At 47.1% G+C, this 22483-nt stretch overlaps 1 protein-coding gene across 3 annotated transcripts; it reads left to right on the plus strand.

Moving 5' to 3' along the window:
• Nucleotides 1-202: 202 nt before the first annotated feature.
• Nucleotides 203-21175, plus strand: LOC117668167 (major histocompatibility complex class I-related protein 1-like). Of its 3 annotated transcripts, XR_015731810.1 has the most exons (8): nt 203-406; nt 6692-6931; nt 9750-10025; nt 11820-12107; nt 12858-12929; nt 13327-13475; nt 20453-21031; nt 21130-21175. XR_015731810.1 is itself a non-coding variant. In XM_060693487.2 (7 exons), exons 1-7 carry the CDS (start codon nt 334-336, stop codon nt 20717-20719), a joined length of 1365 nt encoding a protein of 454 aa, XP_060549470.2. In that variant the 5' UTR covers nt 203-333; the 3' UTR covers nt 20720-21175. The 3 variants fall into 3 exon arrangements, 2 of the variants coding, with proteins under 2 accessions (XP_060549470.2, XP_060549471.2); XM_060693487.2 differs by having other exon boundaries at nt 20453-21175; XM_060693488.2 differs by lacking the exon at nt 12858-12929 and having other exon boundaries at nt 20453-21175.
• The last annotated feature ends 1308 nt before the right edge of the window (nt 21176-22483 follow it).

The raw sequence follows: 22483 nt of genomic DNA on the forward strand, positions 1-22483 counted from the left end.
TTTCTTTCTTTCTTTCTTTCTTTCTTTCTTTTCCTTTCCTTTCCTTTCCCTTTCCTTCTCTTCTCTCTTTTCTTTTCTTTTCTTTTCTTTTCTTTTCTTTTCTTTTTTCTTTTCTTTTTTCTTTTTTCTTTCATTCCACACCTGTTCTATCCCTATCCTATTGCAGGAAGGGCTGTTGCCTGTACGAATTGGAAGAGCTTCCGGTGGGGGCGTGGGGGGCTGGCTTGTGGCTTGTTGGAGGGGCAGAGAACTTCAGCGGAGGTCGGAAGCGGGGGCGGAGGGGATTAGAATTCTCAATCAGAAGACGCCAATGCCCCGGGTGGTTAGAAGAAAATGCCCCTATGCCCGGCTTGCCTCTTGGTCCTGGGGGTGGCGTTGGGGGTCTCCGTGCCGGGGGGCTGTTGCGGTGAGTATCCGGGTGGGCAGAAGCTGAAAGGGGGGGGGAGCTCATGTCCTGGATCGGGTTTCTCTCCCTCCCCCTCCCCCTCCTCCCCCGCTGCTTCTTCCCACGGGCTTCGCTGAGCCTCGTTTAAAAACTGCTCGCCTTTCATTGGGAATCGGTTCGCATTTTATTCCTGAGAAAAGTGAAAGGAGAATGTTGGGAGCTTTTACGGGCGAGTTTTCGGAAAGTTTGGACCTCGGGCGGGGGAGGAGGGGAGGGCGTACCCTTCCTAAGTCTCTCTTCCCCCTTCCCCCTTTCCATCCCAAATTTCATTGCGCTTCGCGGAGCCTCTTTTAAGAACTTTTAAGTCTTTCTTTTTCCAATCGGTTTGCGTTTGCATTTCTGAAAAAAAGCGAAAGCGAAAGTTGAAAAGTGAATGTGCAGAGCGGGGGCGGTTCCTGCGGTGTCACTTGCCTGGGTCTCTCTCTCTCTCTCTCCGCCCCCGAACAGTGGTTTAATGCACCCTGTTATTAACACAGCTGCCTGCAATTTCTGCAGGTTCGAATCTCTCCAAGGCTCAAGGTTGACTCATTCTTCCATCCTTTCTAAGGTAGGTTAAATGAGGACCCAGTTTGTGGGGGCAATAAGCTGACTTTGTATAAATATACACAAAAGAATGAAGGCTATTGCTTAGCGCATTGTAAGCCGCCCTGAGTCTCCGGAGAAGGGCGGCATATAAATCAAATTTTTTAAAAAAAACAACAAAAAAAACTCCTTCGCGCTTCGCTGAGCGTCCTTTAAGGACGTTTAGTGTTTCTTTTGCAATCAGCTCGCCTTTGTATCTCTGATCGACCAGAGTGAAAGTGAAATAAGAACCTTTTGAGCCCAACACCGCCCCTTCCCCTCCTGGCCTGGAAAAGGGAGGAGCTCTCTCAAAAATTGAGCCTGGTGGCGCAGCAGACTAATAGCCTGTTATTAACATTCAGCTGCCTGCAATTACTTTAAGTTCGAATCTCTCCAAGGCTCAAGGTCGACTCAGCCTTCCATCCTTTCTAAGGTAGGTAAAATTGAGGACCCAGTTTGTGGGGGCAATAAGCTGACTTTGTATAAAATATACAAAAGTATGAAAGCTGTTGCTTAATGTTGCTTTAAATATGTAAATTTTAATCTGTTTTTAAATTATTGGGGTGTTTTAATCTGTCTGGGCCAAAATGATTTAATTTGATTTTATTTGGTTTTTAAATTTTTTGTGTCTATGTATTTTATTGTTTGGCTGTTCACCGCCCTGAGTCCTTCGGGAGTAGGGTGGTATACAAATCAAATAAACTAAACTAAACTAAACTAAACTAATGCATTGTAAGCCGCCCTGAGTCTCCAGAGAAGGGTGGCATATAAATCAAAATTAAAAAAAAAAAAGAGTGACGTGAAGTACCTCCGAGGCCTCTTGGGGGCAATAAGCTGACTTTGTATAAATATACAAAAGGATGAAGGCTATTGCTTAACGCATTTATTTTTATTTTTATTTTATTTCCAATTTATATACCGCCCTTCTCCCTGAGGACTCAGGGCGGTGTACAGCCAAAATTAAGAACATGAAATACGAATATTAAAAACAATTAAAATACATATAAATTGGGCCCAAAAATTAAAAATCACAAACCAATTAAAACATTTAAAAATTTCTTCTTAAGCCAGCCCGGCTTGCTGGAAAAAGTGGGTTTTAAGGGCACGGCGGAAGGCACTAAGGTCTTGGATTCTCCTTATCTCTGGGGGCAACTGATTCCAGAGGGTAGGTGCCCCCACAGAGAAGGCCCTCCCCCTGGGGGTCACCAGCCTGCACTGTTTGGCTGATGGCACCCCGAGGAGGCCCTCTCTGTGGGAGCGTACGGGACGATGGGAGGTCGTCGGTGGCAGCAGGCGGTCTCGAAGATAACTAGGTCCTATGCCATGGAGCGCTTTAAAGGTGATGACCAACACCTTGAAGCGCACCCGGAAGACCACTGGAAGCCAGTGCAGCTCACGCAGGAGCGGTGTTACATGGGAGCGCCATGTAATTGTAAGCCACCCTGAGTCTCCGGAGAATGGCGGCATATAAATCAAATCAAATCAAAAATAAAAATAAAAATAGAACTCCATCAGAAAACCTCCCTGTGGTCTGGGCGAGGAGCGGGGGGGGGCATTGCTTTGCTGGGGAGACAGTCGGGTCTCCCACTCTAACAAGGAAGCTTTAGGAGAATTGGAGGGAATAGGTTGACTCAGCCTTCCATCCTTCCGAGGTGGGTAAAATTGAGGGCAACAGACTGACTCTGTAAACCGCTTAGAGAAGGCTGTAAAGCACCATGAAGCGGTGCATATAAGCCTAACAGGTATTGCTATTGCTAATAGAAGGGGAACTCATCAGATTTGCAGGTGACACTTTTTTTTTTTTAATTTGATTTATATGCCGCCCTTCTCCGAAGACTCAGGGCGGCTTACAATGTACTCAGCAATAGCCTTCATCCTTTTGTATATTTATACAAAATCAGCTTATTGCCCCCACAAACCGGGTCCTCATTTCACCTACCTTAGAAAGGATGGAAGGCTGAGTCAACCTTGAGCCTTGGAGAGATTCGAACCCTGCAGTAATTGCAGGCAGCTGGTCTTAATAAGCTTAATAACAGGGTGCCTTAAACCCCTGTACTACCAAGACACTAAGCTGCCAGGAATAGCAAACAGCCCAGAAGAAAAGCTCAGGATCCAAAAGGATCTTGACAGACTTGAACAATGGGCCCCATCCAACGAAATGAAATTTAATGTAGAGGAAAAACAAGGTTTTACACCTGGGTGGGAAAAACCAAAGTACAGGTTAAGCAAAACCTGGCTCAAAAACAGTAACTGTGAGAGGGACCTTGGAGTCCTAGCGGACGATCCCTTAAAACATGAGCCAGCAGTGTGCAGCAGCCATCAAAAAAGCTAATATAATCCTTGGTTGTATAAACAGAGGCATAGAATTAAAACCACGTGTAGTAATTGGTACCACTTCATAAAGCCTTAGAATTCCATACCTGGAATACTTGCATCCAGTTTTGGTCACCACATTAGAAAAAAGATGTTGAGACTTTGGAAAAAAAGTGCAAAGAAGAACAACTAAGATGATTAAAGACAGGGGTGAAATCTATTTACGTTCCTTTCCGGTTCGGAAGTGGATGCACCGCGCGTGTCACATGCGTGTGCAGACCTTCTGCGCAGGCGCAAAACCTTCTGCACATGCACAGAGGGTAAAAAACACATTACTTCCTGATTAAAACCAGGAAGTAACGACAACCGGGCAGTTGGGCAGAGCCTTGAGCCGCCATCACTACCGGTTCTCTGAACCACCCGCCATGATCGCTACCAGATTTATTTATTTTATTTTATTTTATTTTATTTTATTTTATTTTATTTTATTTTATTTTATTTTATTTTATTATTTTATTTTATTTTATTTTATTTTATTTTATTATTTTATTTTATTTTATTTTATTTTATTATTTTATTTTATTTTGTTTTATTATTTTATTTTATTTTATTTTATTATTTTATTTTATTTTATTTTATTATTTCTTTTCTTATTTTATTTTATTTTATTTTATTTTATTTTATTTTCTTATTTTATTTTATTTTATTTTATTTTATTTTATTATTTTATTTTATTATTTTATTTTATTTTATTTTATTTTATTTTATTTTATTTTATTTTATTTTATTTTATTTTATTTTATTATTATTTATTTTATTTTATTTTATTTTATTTTATTTTATTTTATTTTATTTTATTATTTTATTTTATTTTATTTTATTTTATTTTATTTTATTTTATTTTATTTTAATTTATTTTATTTTAATTTATTTTATTTTATTTTATTTTATTTTATTTTATTTTTATTTTATTTTATTTCTATACCGCCCTACTCCCGAAGGACTCAGGGCGGTGCACAGCCAAACAATAAAATACATACATACAAAATTTAAAAGTAGAATTAAAATCAAATTAAATAGTTTTGGCCCAGACAAATTAAAACCCCAATCAATTTAAAACCAATTTTAAAATTTGAATATATAAAATACTAAAAGATATTAAAAATTAAAAATCTTTTATAAAAGAGGGAGAAAATTAGGCCAGGCCCGCCTGGTGAAATAATAAGGTCTTTAGAGCACGGCGGAAGGTGCGCAGATCCGGGATCCTCCGTATCTCCGGGGGGAGCTCGTTCCAGATAGTAGGTGCCCCCACAGAAAAGGCTCTCCCCCTGGGGGCCGCCAGTCGACATTGTTTGGCCGACAGCACCCGGAGGAGCCCCTCTCTATGGGAGCGTATCGGCCAGTGGGAGGCTATTGGTGGTAGTAGGCGGTCCCGCAGAACAGTAGATCAGCTGATTCTGTCCGAACTGGGAGCATTTCATCCCTGATTAAAGGCCTGGAGACTAAAACATATGAAGAACAGCTGCAAGATTTGAGTTTGGCTAGTCTAGGGAAAAGAAGGACTAGTGGGGACATGATAGCAGTATTCCAGTATTTGAAGGGCTGTTACAAAGAAGAGGAAAGGGTCAATTTATTTTCCAAAGCACCAGAAGGCGACACAAGAAACAATGGAGGGAAATTAATCAAGGAGAGAAGAAACCTGGAATTAAGGAGAAACTTCCTAAGGAACAATTAACCAGTGGAACAGAAGTCGCCTTCAGAAGTTGTGGGGGGCTCCATCACTGGAAGTTTTTAAGAAGAGAATGGACAGTCACTTGACTGAGATGGTATAGGTTCTCCTGCTTCAGTAGGTGGCTGGACTAGAAGACCTCCAAAGTCCCTTCCAGCTCTATTCTGATTCTAATTCTGAATCCTGACTCCCTGTGATTGGCGGGGGAAAGTTACAATCGAGGTCAGACTACACCAGCTGGCTGGAAATCCCCCTCCCTCCTCCCCCAGAGAAATTGTGGGGCGTGTGGAGCACCTTAACCAGATACGGGCCTGCCCATATATTTTGAAGGACAGCCAACAGATGCGGGAGCTTTCTCCTTGCGTTTAAAGGCATAAACCATCCCAAGCAGATGGGAAAGCTAGCTGCCCACTTGTTACAGGGGGAGCCCCTCCAAACTTTTGGAGGGGCTGGAACTGCAGTACAGACCCCCTAATTCTGCTTTTCCAGTGGTGAAATGTAAAATTTGTTACTACCGGTTCTGTGGGCGTGGCTTGGTGTGGGGGTAATGTGACTGGGTGGGCGTGGCCAGCTTTTTTTTTCTTTTAAAAGCATTTTTTCTGCAACCTCTTTGGCCAAAGAAGTGGTAGAAAAAAAATGCTTTTAAAAGGCTCTGATGATCCCAGCAGAGCCGTGTGATCACCGGAGGCTTTTTCTTTTACTTTTAAAAGCATTTTTTCGACCGAAGAAAAAATGCTTTAAAAAGTTTTTTAAAAAAAGCCTCTGGAATAGACTGGTGGACTTACACTCAAATACAATCCAAATATAGAGAACATATAAAAACATATGAAATTTATAATCAAAAACAAGAAATAGATAAAATTATATTAGATTCAGAAAATAAATTAATTAGTAGAATTTATAAATTTCTCCTACGCTATAAATTGGAAGAAGAGACAGTCAAAGAAACGATGATCAAGTGGGCTCAAAATATCAAACACACAATACCTTTGGAAAAATGGGAAAAGTTCTGGCAGGTAAACCTAAAGTTAACGAAAGCAACGGCGTACAAGGAAAACCAACTGAAAATGTTTTATAGGTGGCATATGTCTCCAACCAGATTGGCAAAAATACAACCTAAAAATAGCCCAATTTGTTGGAAGTGCAAAAAGGCACAAGGGACTTTCTATCATTTATGGTGGACGTGCCCGACAGCAAAGAAATTTTGGTCTAACATCAAAAAATGGTTGGAACAAATAACAAAAACACAGATTGAAAAAGAACCAGAAACATTTTTATTAGGAATATTTAACAAATCATACCCTAAGGATATCAAATATCTTACAATCCACATATTAACTGCTGCAAGAATAACCTACGCAAGAAATTGGAAACAAGAAAAAATACCAAGTGAAACAGAAGTAATAGGGAAAATTTTAGAATGCGCTGAAATGGATAGGTTAACCAAAGAATTACAAGAAAGAGAAGAATCAGACTATTATAAAAAAAAAAGCCTCTGATGATTGCACGGCTCAGCTGGGCGTGGGGGGGGGCAGGGATTTTTGCTACCGGTTCTCCAAACCACCCGCCTCCATCGCTACTGGATCGGGCGATCCGGTCCGAACCCCTGCACGTTTCACCCCTGTGCTCTTCTCCCTTTTCAGGCTTGCACTCCCTGCATTATTTCTACCTGCGACTATTAGAGCCCAGCCAGGAGCTGCCTCCATCCTTCCTTAGGGGCTACCTGGATGACCAGCCCATCACTCGCTATGACAGCCTCGCCAGGAGGGTGGAGCCTCTGGTGTCCTGGATGGAGGAGCTGGAGAAGGAGACCTTTTTGCCCCTTGAGTGGGTCTTCAGGAGTGAGCTGGAGGAGTTGCCAGGACTCGACCACCTGACTGATGGTGAGCAGAGGCTATGCCACATTTAATGTCCATGTTAGACTTCCTTTCCTGCAAAGGTATGACCCACCCCCCACATTCCCACCCACATTTCCTCCCACACTTGGACATAGTCCAGCTCTACCCAAAAAGAGCTAATTGCAGGAATCACTAAAAGATCCACTCAATTTTGCAGCTACTAAGATTGTTGGATGAGCAGGCACAAAAACAGCCAGAGAAGTTGTTGTAAATGACCACACACCGAGAGGTTGAAGAAATATGTGGTGTCTTTATTGCCTTACGTAGTGTCATTATATAGTTTGTTACTTTCAAGTTACAGTGTACTTGGCAGCATATCATTGACTCACAGAATCTTCCAGGTAACTTAAATCATAGGTTAATCATTACTGCTTGCTTAAGCACTTATAATGTTTAGCTATAGTTAAAATCTAACATACATCCCACTTCCTCTCCTCTTATTTACAGATTTAGGGTCTTATTTTCTAATGTCATTTCCTGGCGCCTACGTGCATGTAACCTTCCTTATCTGAGGTTTGCCTTCGAGATTAGGAAAATTCCTGCACGTATGCAAACTCCTACAGGAAGTGATTGAAGCCTGGGAAACGGGGCCCTTTGTCAGTCAACAGGCGTGCGGATTTACCACCAGCCTATCAAGTATTTAGAATTGAAGATACTGAACATACTGTTGGAATTAGAACTTGATGTTACCCTTACATGGGCGATGGAATTAATAATCTAGTTGAAAGACATTACAGAAGATATCATGTGGATTACAAACTTAAAGTCATTTGAGGATTTTGTTTATATATGGAAATATCTTTTAGTGGTGCGGTGTGGGTAGAAGAACAAAGACATTAAAATATTATGTATGGTAGACCTGTAGGAAAAGGGGTGGAGATAGGTTAGGTTACTGATTGTTTAGTTTAGGAAAAGGGATGTTAGGTTCAGATATTAATATATGTAAAAGATTTGAATTAAGAGATATATGTATGGGGATGGAGGAAATGGGTAGATTATGAGTTGAATAAATGCCAAATTAGGATTTAGTATATAGTTTTATAGCTGAAGGTTGTTTTGAAATCTATAGTATAAGGGGGATATAATAACAATGTTAGAAAGAAATGGTTAGCATGTGGGGGGTGGTGTAAAAGGATGGTAAAGTATTATTTAATTTGATATCAATAATTTTATTTTGAAGAAGCCATGGGGGGAAGGGAGGGGGAGGGGGGGTTAGGTAGGAGGGGGGGGGAAAGGGGTAAAAATCTGTATTTGAAAAACTTTTTCAATAAAAAAAAAAGTATTTAGAAGGCTAGGATTGCACAGTCATTCAAAGACTTTCCTCCAGGTGGGATAAAGAGGGGAAGGAGAGCTTGGGGTTCCCTCTACGGGCCAGATGAGGACAAGGCTCCTGGCCTGAGGTTCCTTAATGAAGCGGAGAGGGCCTGAGGAGTGGAATACAGGTAGTGTTCTGACCCAGCTGCCCAAACACAATAATCCCTTTGTAGTTGAAGCAATGATTCCTTTATTAGGAGCGCCAGCAACCCCGGTAAAAAGTTTCTCTTTCACCTCAGGCTAACAGGTCTGTCCAGCAGGGGAGATGAATAGTTGCCTTCCCCAAGTATTCATCTCTGCCCCCTGCTTTTTATCCCCAGAGTTAGAGTGGAGCTTCGCTAGTAGTGGTGGCTCTTCCGTCCCATGGACCAGCCGACAGATTTCTACTGCTCTCCTCTCCTCTGCTTTCTGCAGATCCACGGGTCAGGCACTGGACCCAGCTGTTCCTCTTCCTCATCAGCCACTTCCAGACCTAGGGGCTGTTGACTCTCCATCTGAGGGCTGACGGATGGCCCAGGCTCTGCTTCTCTCCCTCTCTCCCTCTCTCTCTCTCTCTCTCTCTCTCTCTCCCTCCCTCCCCCCCCTCTCTCTCTCCCTCCCTCCCTCCCTCCCTCTCTCTCCCCCTCCCTCCCCCTCCCTCCCTCCCTCCCTCTCTCTCTCTCTCTCTCTGACAGCTCCATTCCCTCTTCTCCCTCAGAACTCTCAAGTTGCCTTGATCCTGGCCCTGACTCCCACGCTGCCTCCTCATCTGATTCGGTTGGTGGAGGGGCTGGCAGCTGATGGGCCACAACAGGTAGTCCTTGATTTAGAACAGTTTGTTTTCTGACCATTGTTAAGATATTTAAAATTTAATCACTGGAGCAGTGAAGGGTTGGACAATGAGTAAGAACCCACCATTATAGCTAAATGGTTAACAAGAGCTAGCCACTGCATGAGGCAATCTGAGCTGTGATTGGCTGCTGTGGAAGTAAAGGGGGAGTTTCCTGCTTTCCTGTATTTTTGCTCTGTGTGTCCTGTTTGCACTCTCTGATTTACCTGGCGATCTTTCGACTGTACAGGTAATTCCTCAACTTATGACCACAACTGAGCTTCAAATTGATGTTGCTAAGTGAGACATGTGTTAAGTGTGCTTTGCCCCATTGTACGACTTTTCTCGCCACATCCATTACGAGAATCACTGCCGTTCTTAAATGAGTAACCTGCCTGTTAAGTCAAGCCGGCCTCCCCATGGACGTTGCTTGTCAGAAGGTCGCAAAAGGGGATCACATGACCCTGGGACACTGCGATCGTCATAAATGGGAGTCAGTTGTCAAGCATCCGAATGTAAATCATGTGACCGGGAGGATGCGGCAACGGTCGTAAGTGTGAAAAATGGTCCTAGGTCACTTTTTTCAGTGCCGTTTGTAACTTTGAATGGTCACTAAGTGAACTGTTGTAAGTCGAGGACTATTTGTACCCTCTCACTCACCCCTCTTTGGATCTCCTTCAGGGCTTCATACCTGGCAGGTGATTTTGGGCTGTGAGTTCAGGGAAGATGGGAACAAAGATGGATTGTTCCGCTATGGCTACGATGGGATGGACTTCATCAGCTTCAAGGAGGAGACCCTCAGATGGGTGGCAGCTCAGCCCCAGGCCAGGAAGTTCAAGGAGAAGTGGGATGAAGATCCAGAGTGGTCCCACGAAAATAAAATCTACCTGGAGGAGACCTGCATTTTGTGGCTGCAAAGATACCTGTCCTACAGGAAGGAAGCTCTGAGGAAGATAGGTGAGTGGCCAAATGCTTCCGTCCTGGGGTGAAGTGCTACCGGTTCGGGCCGGTTTGCCCGAACCACTAGTAAAAAATGTTACTGGTTCACCAAACCAGTAGTATTTTTTTTTTTTAAAAAAAAGTTCCGACAATCAGCTGAATGACATGCGATCGTGGGAACTTTTTGTTTTTTTACTTTTTAAGCATTTTTATACTACCGGTTCTGGAGAAACAAAGTGCTCGGCTGCTCCCCCTTTTTACTCACCCCGAGCTTCCTGCTGTGGATTTTCACGCCTTGCTTTACACGCCCAGGATCGTCGCCCTCATCTTCTTCCTCCTCCTCCTCCTCTCCGTCTTCCAAGTGGAAAAAGGCCAGGAGCAAGCAGGAAGGGCAAAAAAGAAGCGCTTGCTTGCTCCTGGCATTTTTCCATTTAGAGGAAGCTTTCGTACCTGTGAAGGCAAGTCTGGCTTCCTGCGCTGCTCGCTTAAAAACCTCACCAGTACCGCTGTGCGCGTGGGTTGTGTGTGTGTGTGTTTGCTCCTGGTCTTTCGCAGCAGCCCGGGCCCGACATCCCATTCCTTGTCGGCTGAACCGGAGTTGGGGAATTCACCCCTTCTGGCCTTGCCCGGGCCGGGGAGTCACCTTGGGGGTCACACGGCATGACGGCTGATTTCTGCTGCTCTTAAAGGCCCTGGAACGGATCTGGACACTGCCATTCCGAGCCTGTGTGTGTCTTTGCTCCTGGTCTTTCGCAGCAGCCCATGCCTGATGTCCCGTCCCTGGCCACTTGTCTTAAAGGTGCCTTTGCCCCATTTTTTGATCTTTCGGCCACAATCGTGAAGCGAATCACTGCTGTCGTTAAGTGGACCATGCCATCATTAAGCGAATCTGGCTTCCCCCATTGACTTTGCTTGTCGGAAGCCGGCTGGGAAGGCATTCAGTGACCCCCAGGACAGTGGAACTGTCATAAATACAGGTTGTCCTCAACTTACGACCACAATTGAGCCCAACGGTTTGGCGAGCCGGATAGAACCGGGGGGAATTGTCAGTTGGCTGTGGCAAGTTGTCCCATTCCTGAACCAAAAGATGAGGCTGTTCCTGAATAACTTGAATACATTCAGTTTGTAATGTCAAAACTGAATCAAACCCCCTGTCAAGTTTCGAGGTCGTCTCAAATAAATTGCATTTCAAACAAAGTCTTTGAAGAAAAACTCCTATTTATTAAGCACGGCATTCTAAACCCGACTACAATCGAAGCCAACACTGACTTCCAGCCCCAAAACCCTCCCTTTCCGTTCCCCACTCCCCTGCACTCATTGGTCATCTTCCAAGTCATTCTACCCCTAATCTACTCCAGCTCAAAGGAATTTCCCCCTCCCATCCCATCTCCTAGGGGATATTTCTTCAGGGAAAATAAGTAGGTGAAAAGTCAAACATCCCTTTCCAGACACCTTCGCTTCTCCTTCTTATACTAGAGTATAACACCTTATACTAGTGTATATACTCTTATACTAGAGTATATACACCTTCGCTTCTCCTTCCTACACTAGAGTAAATGCAGGTTGAAGTGCTGACACCCCAAGCATTACGATTATTTGGGTCGGCCTGAGAACTTTACCCCAAATTCTGTGTATCCCTTTCAAAAATAAATGTAAAGATCTTTGATGCCCCATCTTTGAAGGTCCCACAGGCTCAGGAGAAGAGAAGGAGTAGTGGGAGAGGATGACCAGATAAAGTCTTCACTGTTATGAAATTACTTGGTCAGAAAATCCCGGGAACTCTCTTGTTGTTGTTGTTGTTGTTGTTTACAGAACCCCCAGTGGGGAAGGTGACTCGCAGAGTGGTGGATGACAGCCTGGAGGTCCTCATCTGCCAGGCCTTTGGCTTCTACCCCAAGGAGATCCAGGCGACCTGGACGAGGGACGGAGAGAACTGGGAACAAGAGACCTTCCGTAGGAACGTGGCCCCCAACTCGGATGGGACCTATTATGTCTGGATCAGCATTGAGATCGACCCCAAGGAGAGGGACCGTTTTATGTGCCACCTGGAGCATGATGGCTTGCAGGAGCCCCTGGTCTTGGCCTGGAAGGAGGAAACAGGTGAGGGGCTGAGCGATTATGACATGTAGACGTATCTATGGAGATTCTCAACCATCCAGCTCATGGTTGTCCCAAAAGTGGTTTTTAAAAGACAACTTGGCTTTCTTAGCCATCTTTGGGACCTGTAGAAATAGATACTGTCCTTCTGTCCTTCAAGGTCTTTTCTTCTGCCTTCTGCAACCCCCAGGAAGTGCCCCCACCTGAAGGAAGCCCCTCCCCTCCAAGGCTGCAGGGTTCAGAAGGAATGATCTTGAAAGAGGGGGGCTTCCTTCAGGTGGGGGCACTTCCTGTAGTCTAGCGCAGCTTGAGAAATGCTTTGTCAGATTATTCATGAACTGGCAGAGACATGGTAACAAGGTCAGCCAAGGAATAGGCATAGCAACTAAGTCAACCAATGGGAGCTGAGACAGACTGGAGCCAAGGCATGTCTTAGTCTGCAGCTTCTGAGTCTGTGCAGAGAAACTGAAACTAGTCTGCTCTGCTGAAATGAAACTAACTGTTCTCTCCTGCTGTGTGTTTTGCTTGTAACTGCTAATACGTTGAACAAGAACCTATATTGGTATTGTAAAATTTACTTCATTTATTATTTTGTATATAAAGAATTTAATAAATCCTGCTGCATCAGTTTGCCTGTGTCTGCTTTCTGGATTTAATTTCTGCAACAAACTCTGATATGCTTCAATTGCTCAGCACCTCCAGTGAAGGGAACTGAGGATCTATCTAATCGAAACCATGTTTCCCTTTCTTTAGCTACAGGGTGGCAGATTCCTGTGGGAATTGTAGCAGGCTTAACCTTGGGAGCTGCGATTCTCTCCCTGATATGTAAGTGAAACAAACACAGCCACTGACCTCCACCCCTGGCCCTTTCTGCGTTGACTGAGTATGAATGGCTTCAGCTGTGGTAGAAAAACAGAACTCTGTGGTCCCATCAGAGCTGTAATAGTAGCAAGGACAATTTCAATCTGATTACTTCTGAATAATACCCAGGAATGTTCTTTTCCACTTTCTCATGGTCGGTACCTCTTGACAGCCAACCATTTTTCCTTGGTCCATAATAAACCGATAGAAGTACTGATGCATCTTTCTCAGGATGCCTGGTTATAATCCAGGCAGTTGTACCATCTGGCCCTTCTGAAGGTCTTAGCATGAGTCCTTCTCTATTCGAGGCAGGAGCCGCTGCTCCCAAAATTAACCAGCTGTCCTCTCTTTTTGCCATCAGGCAGGTGCTGGAGACGTAGGACAATTCTCTCTCAGGAAGTGAGGATTTCACCTCCTGACTTTCCTTTAAAACCAATGGCTTTGTCTGGTATTTCTGACACAGAAGAAATTGTGATTCAAGCAAGATCGAGAGTGATCATAAGAATGGAGGTGAGTCTGATAGTTGCTGAAGTCTATGTAAGAATCAAAACTCTGATCTTGGGAAATACCCAAGAGCCAAGACCATTGAAGTGTTGGGTGGGGGAACATTCGTCCCCAAAGTCTTTCTAAGGCAACCAAGAAGGGATTGTGGGTTGCTTGGGGCTCCCCTGGGGCTCAGCCCCTCCTGCCTGTGATTACTTGCTCTGCAGGGAAGATTCTGCCCAGCTCAGCCTCTTGCACCCATCAGCTCCAAGGGAGGAGAAAGAGATGGGGAAGGAGCCAGGAACAGGAGCTGGGGTCATGTTATGTCCTTATAAGGACATCCGCTGGGGATTGGCTAATCCTCTGGCGGGAGATTTAAAGAACTGTCATTGGGCGGCTGAGCCTGCCGGAGTGTATTTAAAGAGCCCCGGCAGCACAGCCGCTTGTCTTATTCTTGTGCTGAATAAAGTGCTGAATGGACCAGAGCTGGTCGTGTCTTCTTTTCCCTGCCCCGATCTAACACTGGAGACGAAGGAATCAAAGAACCAAGCGACGAACCTCGTGGCACGAAGCCAACAATGAAGAGCTAGTCACTAGGAGCTGAAGTCACACGTAGGATCCTTCCAGCGACATGGCATCACCAGAAACCGCACTGCTGACCCTCGCACCTTTCTGCCCAGGGAAGGAAAAATGGAAGTCATACATGATTAGATTTCGACAGTTCCTGAGAGGCAACAACATCCGAGACATCGATGATGACCGAAGGAGAGCACTGTTCCTGGCCCACTGTGGCACCGAAGTCCTGGAGATGGCGGTCGACCTGGTAGTGCCAAGGGACATCGAGGAATTGCCATGGGCCAACCTGCAACAGATCCTGCAGGACCACTACGCACCGACGGGAACGCTGGTTGCAAACCGTTTCACCTTTCACCAGAGAGACCAGAGAGAGGGTGAAACGATCAAAGAATTTGTGGCTGCCCTGCGCCAAATCGCTGCCAGCTGCGAGTTTGACCATGTGGACAATGCAATAGCAGACCGCATTGTGTTTGGCATGAGGGACAGAGCCCTACAGAAAAAATTCTTGAGCAAAAAGAAGCTCGTGCTCGCAGACGTGGTAGAGGAAGCCACGGCTTCCGAAACATCCGAGAGAGCGGCAGCCGCGATGCTTCGGGCGAAAGGGATCCACAAGATCCGCAGGTCCCCACAGTCATCTACAGAAGAATCGACTAACGGATCGGACTCAGAGGAGGAAGAGGCTGTCCATAAAGTCTCCAGACCCCCGAAGCGGGAAACCGCTTGGAAAAGCGACCGGGGGGAGCGCTGTGCCAGCTGCAGAGGAGACCATGCCAGGGCCAGCTGCAAGTGGAGAGATGCGACCTGCAGACGTTGCAACAAGCGGGGTCACATCGCTGAAGCTTGCAGAGCCGAAGAACCAGCTCCAGAGCCGTCCAGCCACCGGTCACGTGAAAATCGGGAGGACAACGCGAGGGCATCCAAACGGTCCTCCTACCAGTCCAGACGCGGGGAGAGCGACGGGAACTGGAGGAGAGCGGTGCACCAGACGACCATAGACTTCTCCGATGACGACACCGCCACCAAGTGCCACGTGACCGTACATTTGGAAGGAACCCCATGTTCCATGGAGGTAGATTCAGGCTCAATCTACTCCATTATGGACTGGCAACATCTCAAGCGCATCAAACCAATCATCCGCAAGAAGGACCTGAAACCCCTACGCTCCAGGCTAGTCGATTTTGGAGGAAACCCCATCGGAGTCCTGGGAAGAACCTCACTACAAACCTCTTTCCGCGATTTCAAAGGCGACCTCTCCATCACCATTGTCGAGCACAGCCGCCTGACCCTGCTGGGCATGGAGTGATTCAAGACATTAGGGCTCGGGATCAAAGGGGTTAACCAGATTCGGCAGGATGAACTCGACACCCTCCTCGAAGAGTTCAAGGAAGTCTTCGATGGTAAGCTGGGAAAATTTGTGGGAAAGCCCATTTCCTTTAATCTTGATAAGGCAATTACACCCATTAGGCTTAAGCCCCGCAGAGTTCCGTTTGCCTTGAGGCCCAAAGTAGATGCTCAGCTAGATAAGCTGATAGCCCAAGGCGTTTTGGAACCAATCGATCATGCGGCATGGGAGACGCCCATTGTGACCCCCATGAAGCATGATGGATCTGTGCGCATCTGTGCTGACTACAAGTGTTCCATCAACAAGGCCCTGTCACAGAGCACATACCCAGTTCCAGTGGTGCAACATCTGCTGTATTCACTTGGGAGTGGGACAATATTTGCCAAACTGGACCTGGCCCAGGCTTACCAGCAATTGCCAGTGGACGAAAAAACTGCGGAGGCTCAAACCATTGTCACCCACAGAAGCGCATTTAAGTGTAACCGTCTCCAATTTGGAGTCAGTGCAGCCCCAGGAATTTTCCAATCAATGATGGAACGCCTTCTCCAAGGCATTCCAGGGGTGCTGCCATACTTCGATGATGTCTTAATCTCCGGGCATTCTAAAACCCAACTACTTGAGCGACTAAAACAAGTTTTACAGCGCTTTAAGGAGAAGGGTTTAAGAGTCAGGAGAGACAAGTGCATCATCGGGGTCCAGGAGGTCGAGTTCCTGGGCTATCTCATAGATGGCACTGGCATCCACCCCACCAAAGCAAAGGTTAGGGCAATCCACGAAGCTCCAGCCCCCAAAAACAAAGCAGAGCTTCAAGCCTTTTTGGGACTACTGAATTTTTACAGTGTCTTCTTAAAACAAAAGGCAACAGCTGCTGAACCACTCCATCGCCTGCTGGGGAAAGCGGTACCGTGGAGATGGGGGACAGAAGAGGAAGCAGCCTTCAAGACCATCAAAGGGCTCCTCTCCTCAGACAGCGGGCTCATACAATATCACGAGACGCTTCCACTACTGCTGACCTGCAACGCATCACCATACGGGATTGGAGCAGTCCTCAGCCACCAACTTCCCAACAGCTCTGAGGCACCCATCGCTTATTTCTCCAAGACGATGTCCAGCACCGAGAGGAACTATAGCCAGCTGGACAAGGAACCCTTGGCCATCGTGGCTGGCATCAAGCGCTTCCACGAGTACCTGTATGGAAGAAGCTTCACGGTCATCATGGACGACAAGCCACTTTTGGGACTGTTAGCAGGTGACAAACCCACACCCGGCTACATGTCGCCCAGGATGACACGCTGGGCCATTTTCCTTGCCGGGTACTCATACAAACTAATCCACAGACCCGGCAAGACCATCGGGAACGCCGACGCCCTGAGCCGATGCCCATCGCAGGAGCCAGTGGAGGACCCCGCCCCCACACTCGGACTATTTCACATTGATAATGACCCCATTTGCCCAGTCACCTCTGCAGATATGGCAGCGCAGATCCAGAAGGACAAAACTCTCAAACAGGTACTCTCCTGGGTCCTGCGGGGGTGGCCAATGGAGAGGGTGGCAGAAGAATTTACCCCATTCATCAGGAAGCAGCAAGAACTAACCACAATGAAGGGCTGCATCCTCTGGGGCGACAGGGTCGTGATTCCCCGGGCACTCCGGCAGAATACCCTAGAGACACTGCACAAGGGGCACCCTGGCATCGTGCGCATGAAGGGGTTGGCACGAAGCTACGTGTGGTGGCCCACATTAGACAAAGACATTGAAACCTGGATGGCCAGATGTGCCAGGAATCCCAGCCAGCGCCACCCCGCGCTCACTCATCCAAATGGGAGATGCCCAGCAGCCCGTGGTCAAGAATCCACATCGATTTCGCGCGACCAATGAGTGGAAAATATCTTCTCATTGTGGTGGATGCCTTCTCGAAATGGCTGGAGGTCGTGCCCATGGCATCTACAACAACAGAGGCCACCACAAGGGCACTCTGGAGGCTTTTCGCGACGCATGGGCTACCGGATGTACTTGTGTCCGACAACGGGCCACAGCTCACCTCCAAGCCCATGGAGACGTTCCTGGCAGGACTGGGCATCCGCCATGTCCTGATTGCCCCCTACAGGCCGGCTGGAAACGGGCAGGCTGAGAGGATGGTGAGGCTCACGAAGGAAGCCCTCACCAAAATGGGCACTGGCGACTGGCAAGAGAGAATTGACCAATTCCTCCTAATGCAGCACATCACGCCGCACGCAACGACGCGGAAAAGCCCGGCCGAGCTGCTGATGGGGAGAAGACTGAGGTCACATCTGGATCGACTGCACCCCCAGTACAACCCAGAGGTGCCATCAGATGCCAGCCACCCGCCCCGCACCTTCATCACAGGAGACCCGGTCTTCACACTTAACTTTCACGGGTTTCCGAAGTGGCTGAAAGGCGAGATCGAGAGCTCAACCGGCCCGAAGTCCTACAGAGTGGAGCTGGAAGATGGACAGGTCTGTAGACGTCACATCGACCAGCTCCGGAAAAGGTGGAGGGGAACGGGAAGAAACCAGCCTGACGAGGTAGGCCTGCAACACCCCGATGAGGTAGGCCTGCAACACTCCGACGAGGTAGGACTACCACACCCCGACGAGGTAGGCCTACCACACCCTGACGAGGTAGGCCTACCACACCCCAACGAGGCCGACCAATGCCACTACCGCGAGCTGAACCGTCGGAGATCCAGAGCAGTAGACCGGTACCCACGGCCTGAGGGACGTCGACACCAACCGAGCGAGGAGGGCACCCGCCATTCCAGCGAGAGAGACCTCCACCGCAGCATTGAGGTAGACCGGGGGCTACGCAGGTGGGAAGAACCACACACCCCCAGCAAGGGCGACCAACAACACCCCAGCCAGGGAGACCTCCATCCCAGACAAGTAGACCGGGGACAACCAGGCGGGGGAGGCAAGCAACACCCCAGCAGAGCCAGCCAGCGACCGACCGGGGAGGGAGACCTCGACCACTGACCCGACCAGGTCGACCAGCACCAACCCCGCAAGGTTGACCTACATGAACCCGACAGAGGAGGCGAACACCACCCCGGCGAGGTCGTCCGCGCCCAACATTAACAGCATAGGGAGCCGCAGAAGCCCAAAATAACACCAGCGGACTTACCGGGTTCTGGATGGCACCCACCGGACAGCAGCGATGTCCAGCCGCGAGGTTCCAGAGACTCCGGGCGAGGGAAGGACCGGCGGCACCAGCAGAAAGATCCAGACGATGCGGCCGGAGGTGCTGGGACGGGTCCCGCACACTCGACGGCCGGAATCCGGGCTGCCCCAGCCGGGGAGCCGGAGAGGACAGGAGCTTCGCCCACCCAGGTCAGCGGCGAAGCTCGGAGTGAACTGCGCAGGTCTTCTAGGACCGTCAGGCGTCCCGCCTACCTGTGCGACTTTGTTACGCATAGTGACCTTGATGGACAGCTTTCAGACTAAGGGGGGAGGAGTGGGGGGGAGGAGTGTTATGTCCTTATAAGGACATCTGCTGGGGATTGGCTAATCCTCCGGCGGGAGATTTAAAGAACTGTCATTGGGCGGCTGAGCCTGCCGGAGCGTATTTAAAGAGCCCCGGCAGCACAGTCGCTTGTCTTATTCTTGTGCTGAATAAAGTGCTGAATGGACCAGAGCTGGTCGCATCTTCTTTTCCCTGCGCCGATCTAACAGGTCACCCTGCAGAAATGGGGGATTTCTGTCCGAGAAGGACTGGAGAGGAGGGAGAGAAGGAATGGGAGGATGGAAAAACAAAGAGTGGGAGGGGGCATCTATGGAAATGATCCTGGTGACTTTTCTTTAGAAACAGTTATTAACAGAGCCTGGAGATCATGAGCTGCAGAGATAAACTTTGCAAGATGGGTGCCATACAGATAGAAAGATAGATAGATGATAGATAGATAGATAGATATTGTTGGATGGATGGATAGCTGTTTGGTGATAGAATGTGACAGATACATAGATAGATGATAGATAAATGATAGGTGATAAAATGTGATAGGTAGATAGATGATAGTTAATGATAGATAGATCATAAATAATAAAAAAACAACCTGCACCTGAACATCAGCCAGACCAAGGAGATGGTGTTGGACTTCCGGAGGAAGAGAGAGGAACCTGCCCCACTTTACATCGAGGGGGGCTGTGTAGAGAGAGTTTCCTTCTTTAAATTCCCGGGAGTCCATCTCAGGGGAAACCTCACCTGGAAAAACAACATGATCCAGGTGGCCAGGAAGGCCCAACAGAGACTCCATTTCCTTAGGGCCTTGCGATAAAAACAGGGTGAAACAACAACTGATGATCTCCTTTTACCGGCCCACAATAGAAAGCGTCCTCACTTATTGCATTACGGTATGGCATGACGGTTTGACAGCCGCGGATAGAAAAACGTTACAGAGGGTGGTGAGCACAGCACAAAATATCGAGGGCTGCCCTGCCCTGATACCAGTAGATGAGATCGCTAGGGCTCGCTGCCTTAGAAGAGTGAGGAAAATCCTCAGGGACGATTCTCACCCTGGTCACCACTTCTTTACCTTCCTACAATCGGGAAGAAGATAGAGAAGCATAGCCAGCCACACAAACAGGCTGAAGTACAGTTTTTATCCGTAGGCTGTCGGACTCCTGAATGAGAAATAACATCATAACTACATAGTTTGATGGACTTGCAGGCCCGGCGCAACCTGTAACATGTTCACACTGGTGCAATAGGATTGGGTGGTTGTTAATATGATTTATTGGGTTAGGGATTTTCTGTCTTCACTGTGAGTTGTATTGTGTTGGGGGGGGGTTGTGCACTGAGGGAGCCCAATCAATCTCATTGTACATATGTTGTGCACTGACAATAAAGGTTTGAGATGATAGATAGATAGATAGATAGATAGAGCTGATAGCTGATAAGTGATAGAATGTGATACATAGATGATAGAAGATAGATAAATAGATGATAGATGATAAATAGATATATGATAGGTGATAGAATGATAGGTAAAGATAGATGGAGGAGAAAAAAAACCCCACATTGCTGGTACAAACTGTGGTTTTGATGATGTTTTCATTTTCTCTCTTTGCAGGTCGGGATACCCTATGAACGGTTGAGGTACCAGTTGGATCGTGAAGACCCTGTGTTAACATTGCGCAAGCGAGAAGGGAAGGAACAGAGGCTCAAAAGGCCTCTGTCATGGTCTGGGGACTTGGAGACTGTTGTGGCTCCATTACCTGAGCCTGTGTCATCGTCAGAAGAGGACTCCGAGAGTGAAGAAGAGGAGTTGGAAGGCCTCCCTCTCCAGGACACTCCTCTCTGGCAATGCCTTCGGTGTCCACCGAAGGGCAAGAAATAGAGCCGGGGCCAAGCACGTCCACACAGCCACAGGTGGACAGTGATGAGGGAAATGAGTCTTGGCTGGATCCTTGGCAGCGTCGCAGAGATAAGCACGTGCAACAGAAGAAAAGGCGTGCCAGAGATTAAGCTGAGTCACTGGACCACACCCCACAGGGTATAAAAAGGGGTGAGGTGGCCATTCAGACTCGGTGACGGACAAAACTAACTACTATCGAGTCACATTGCATCTTTGGAAACAACATTATCGGCCTTGGATTTATTTTACGAACTGGACAATTCTTGACTGTGTGTATTTTGTTTGTGAGTAAAGGTTTTTTGTTTTTTTTTTAATTTGATTTATATGCCGCCCTTCTCCGGAGGCTCAGGGCGTCTTACAATGTGCTAAGCAATAGCCTTCATCCTCATCAGTTCTTGGCAAGCAGCTACTGGGTTGCTGCCAAGCTTCTTATTGGAAGAATTGGTTATCTGCCAGTTTATTTAACCCCCGGCTGTCTGTTTGTGTGCGTGTGTGAGACGGGGACAGAACAGAGATCCTGGACAAATAAGTGTCAAGATTGAACCAGCTATCATGGCCCAAAAGAGAATAATAACTGGGCTTGGCTGCATTCTGAAAGATACACCGAGCACGACTACCTCTGATGAAGGAAGAGGATTAGCAACTTCAAAGTGCCTCCTCCCTGCTGCTTTTTCATATTTGTAGCTGAGTCTTGGACAGGAAAGAGATCCAGGAAGCCTCCCTCTTCCCCACCCCTTTCTCTCCTCTTGAAATGTTTACATTGTCAGGTTTTGCTGCTGGTGCTGCTCTTGAGAGTGGGTGGAAAAGAGAGAGGGCATAAGGAGAGAGACGGGAGTGGGAAATGTAGCACACCAGGTGCAATAGAAGGAACCGAGGAAGGTGGCGCCACCCAGGTTGGCTGAGAACAGGAATTTCGATGCTAAGAGTGGAGAGACACTTGAACACTGTGGTGCCGGGTCTTCCAAGGTCTCCTCCATCCCCCGTCCCACTCTTTATGTAGGAGTCCACTTAATGACTGACAAAATCATTTAACGACCTCAACCAGGAGAGCCGGGATTGCTGTCGTTGAACGAAGGATTCTGTTAGGATGTTGAATTTAGTAGCTGGAACAGTAAAGTGTCCAATAGGACAGAACTTCTTCAGGGCTGAAGAAGCTCCTTGGATGAGAAGCAAAACGTTTTCGAAGAAAAATCAAGAAAGTCCAGTTGCGTCTTTAAAAAGTACCTTTGGGAGAACTGTGACCTGGATAATTGAGAATGTCCATAGACAATAGACGATTTTACTGGATTAGTTAGAGAGTGCTGACTCATGCATGAGGCAATATATGGTGTAATTGGTTGCTGTGGATGTATTTGTTTGCTTGATTATCCATAGTATTCTCAGATGACTTCTCCGACATCAACGTTCAAAAGCTTCCCTATAATAATAAGTACTCTTCCTATATGAAGTGCCATTCAAAGTGAAAGAATCATGGAATTTTCAGGGCTTGCCTTTAGGGCAGAACCAATCCACATGTCTGTTTCTGATAAACCAATCAAGAGTGACGTAAAATACCTCCGAGGCCTCTTGTTATCTTGTTATCTCCGAGGCCTCTTGTTATCTGTGGGGTGCCATTGCCCCATTTTTGAGGATCCTTAAGGAGAAGAGAGGAAGTGAGTGGCCGGAGATATTCTCATGACGTCCTTTCTGCTGTTGTTACTGTTAGAGTTATAACTCTAGGTCACTCTCTCGACACATCTCAGATGG

Source organism: Pantherophis guttatus, chromosome 2, assembly GCF_059756535.1.
Source record: "Pantherophis guttatus breed Tessera chromosome 2, ASM5975653v1, whole genome shotgun sequence".
NCBI lineage: Eukaryota > Metazoa > Chordata > Lepidosauria > Squamata > Colubridae > Pantherophis > Pantherophis guttatus.

What these genes read in the sequence shown, in the direction of transcription:
- LOC117668167 (XM_060693487.2), top strand. Translation starts at nt 334, where the DNA reads ATGCCCCTATGCCCGGCTTGCCTCTTGGTCCTGGGGGTGGCGTTGGGG. An exon ending in TGCGATTCTCTCCCTGATAT is followed by an intron (nt 12,930 to 13,326) that starts GTAAGTGAAACA and finishes TTTTGCCATCAG; the next exon opens with GCAGGTGCTGGAGACGTAGG. An exon ending in GAGTGATCATAAGAATGGAG is followed by an intron (nt 13,476 to 20,452) that starts GTGAGTCTGATA and finishes CTCTCTTTGCAG; the next exon opens with GTCGGGATACCCTATGAACG.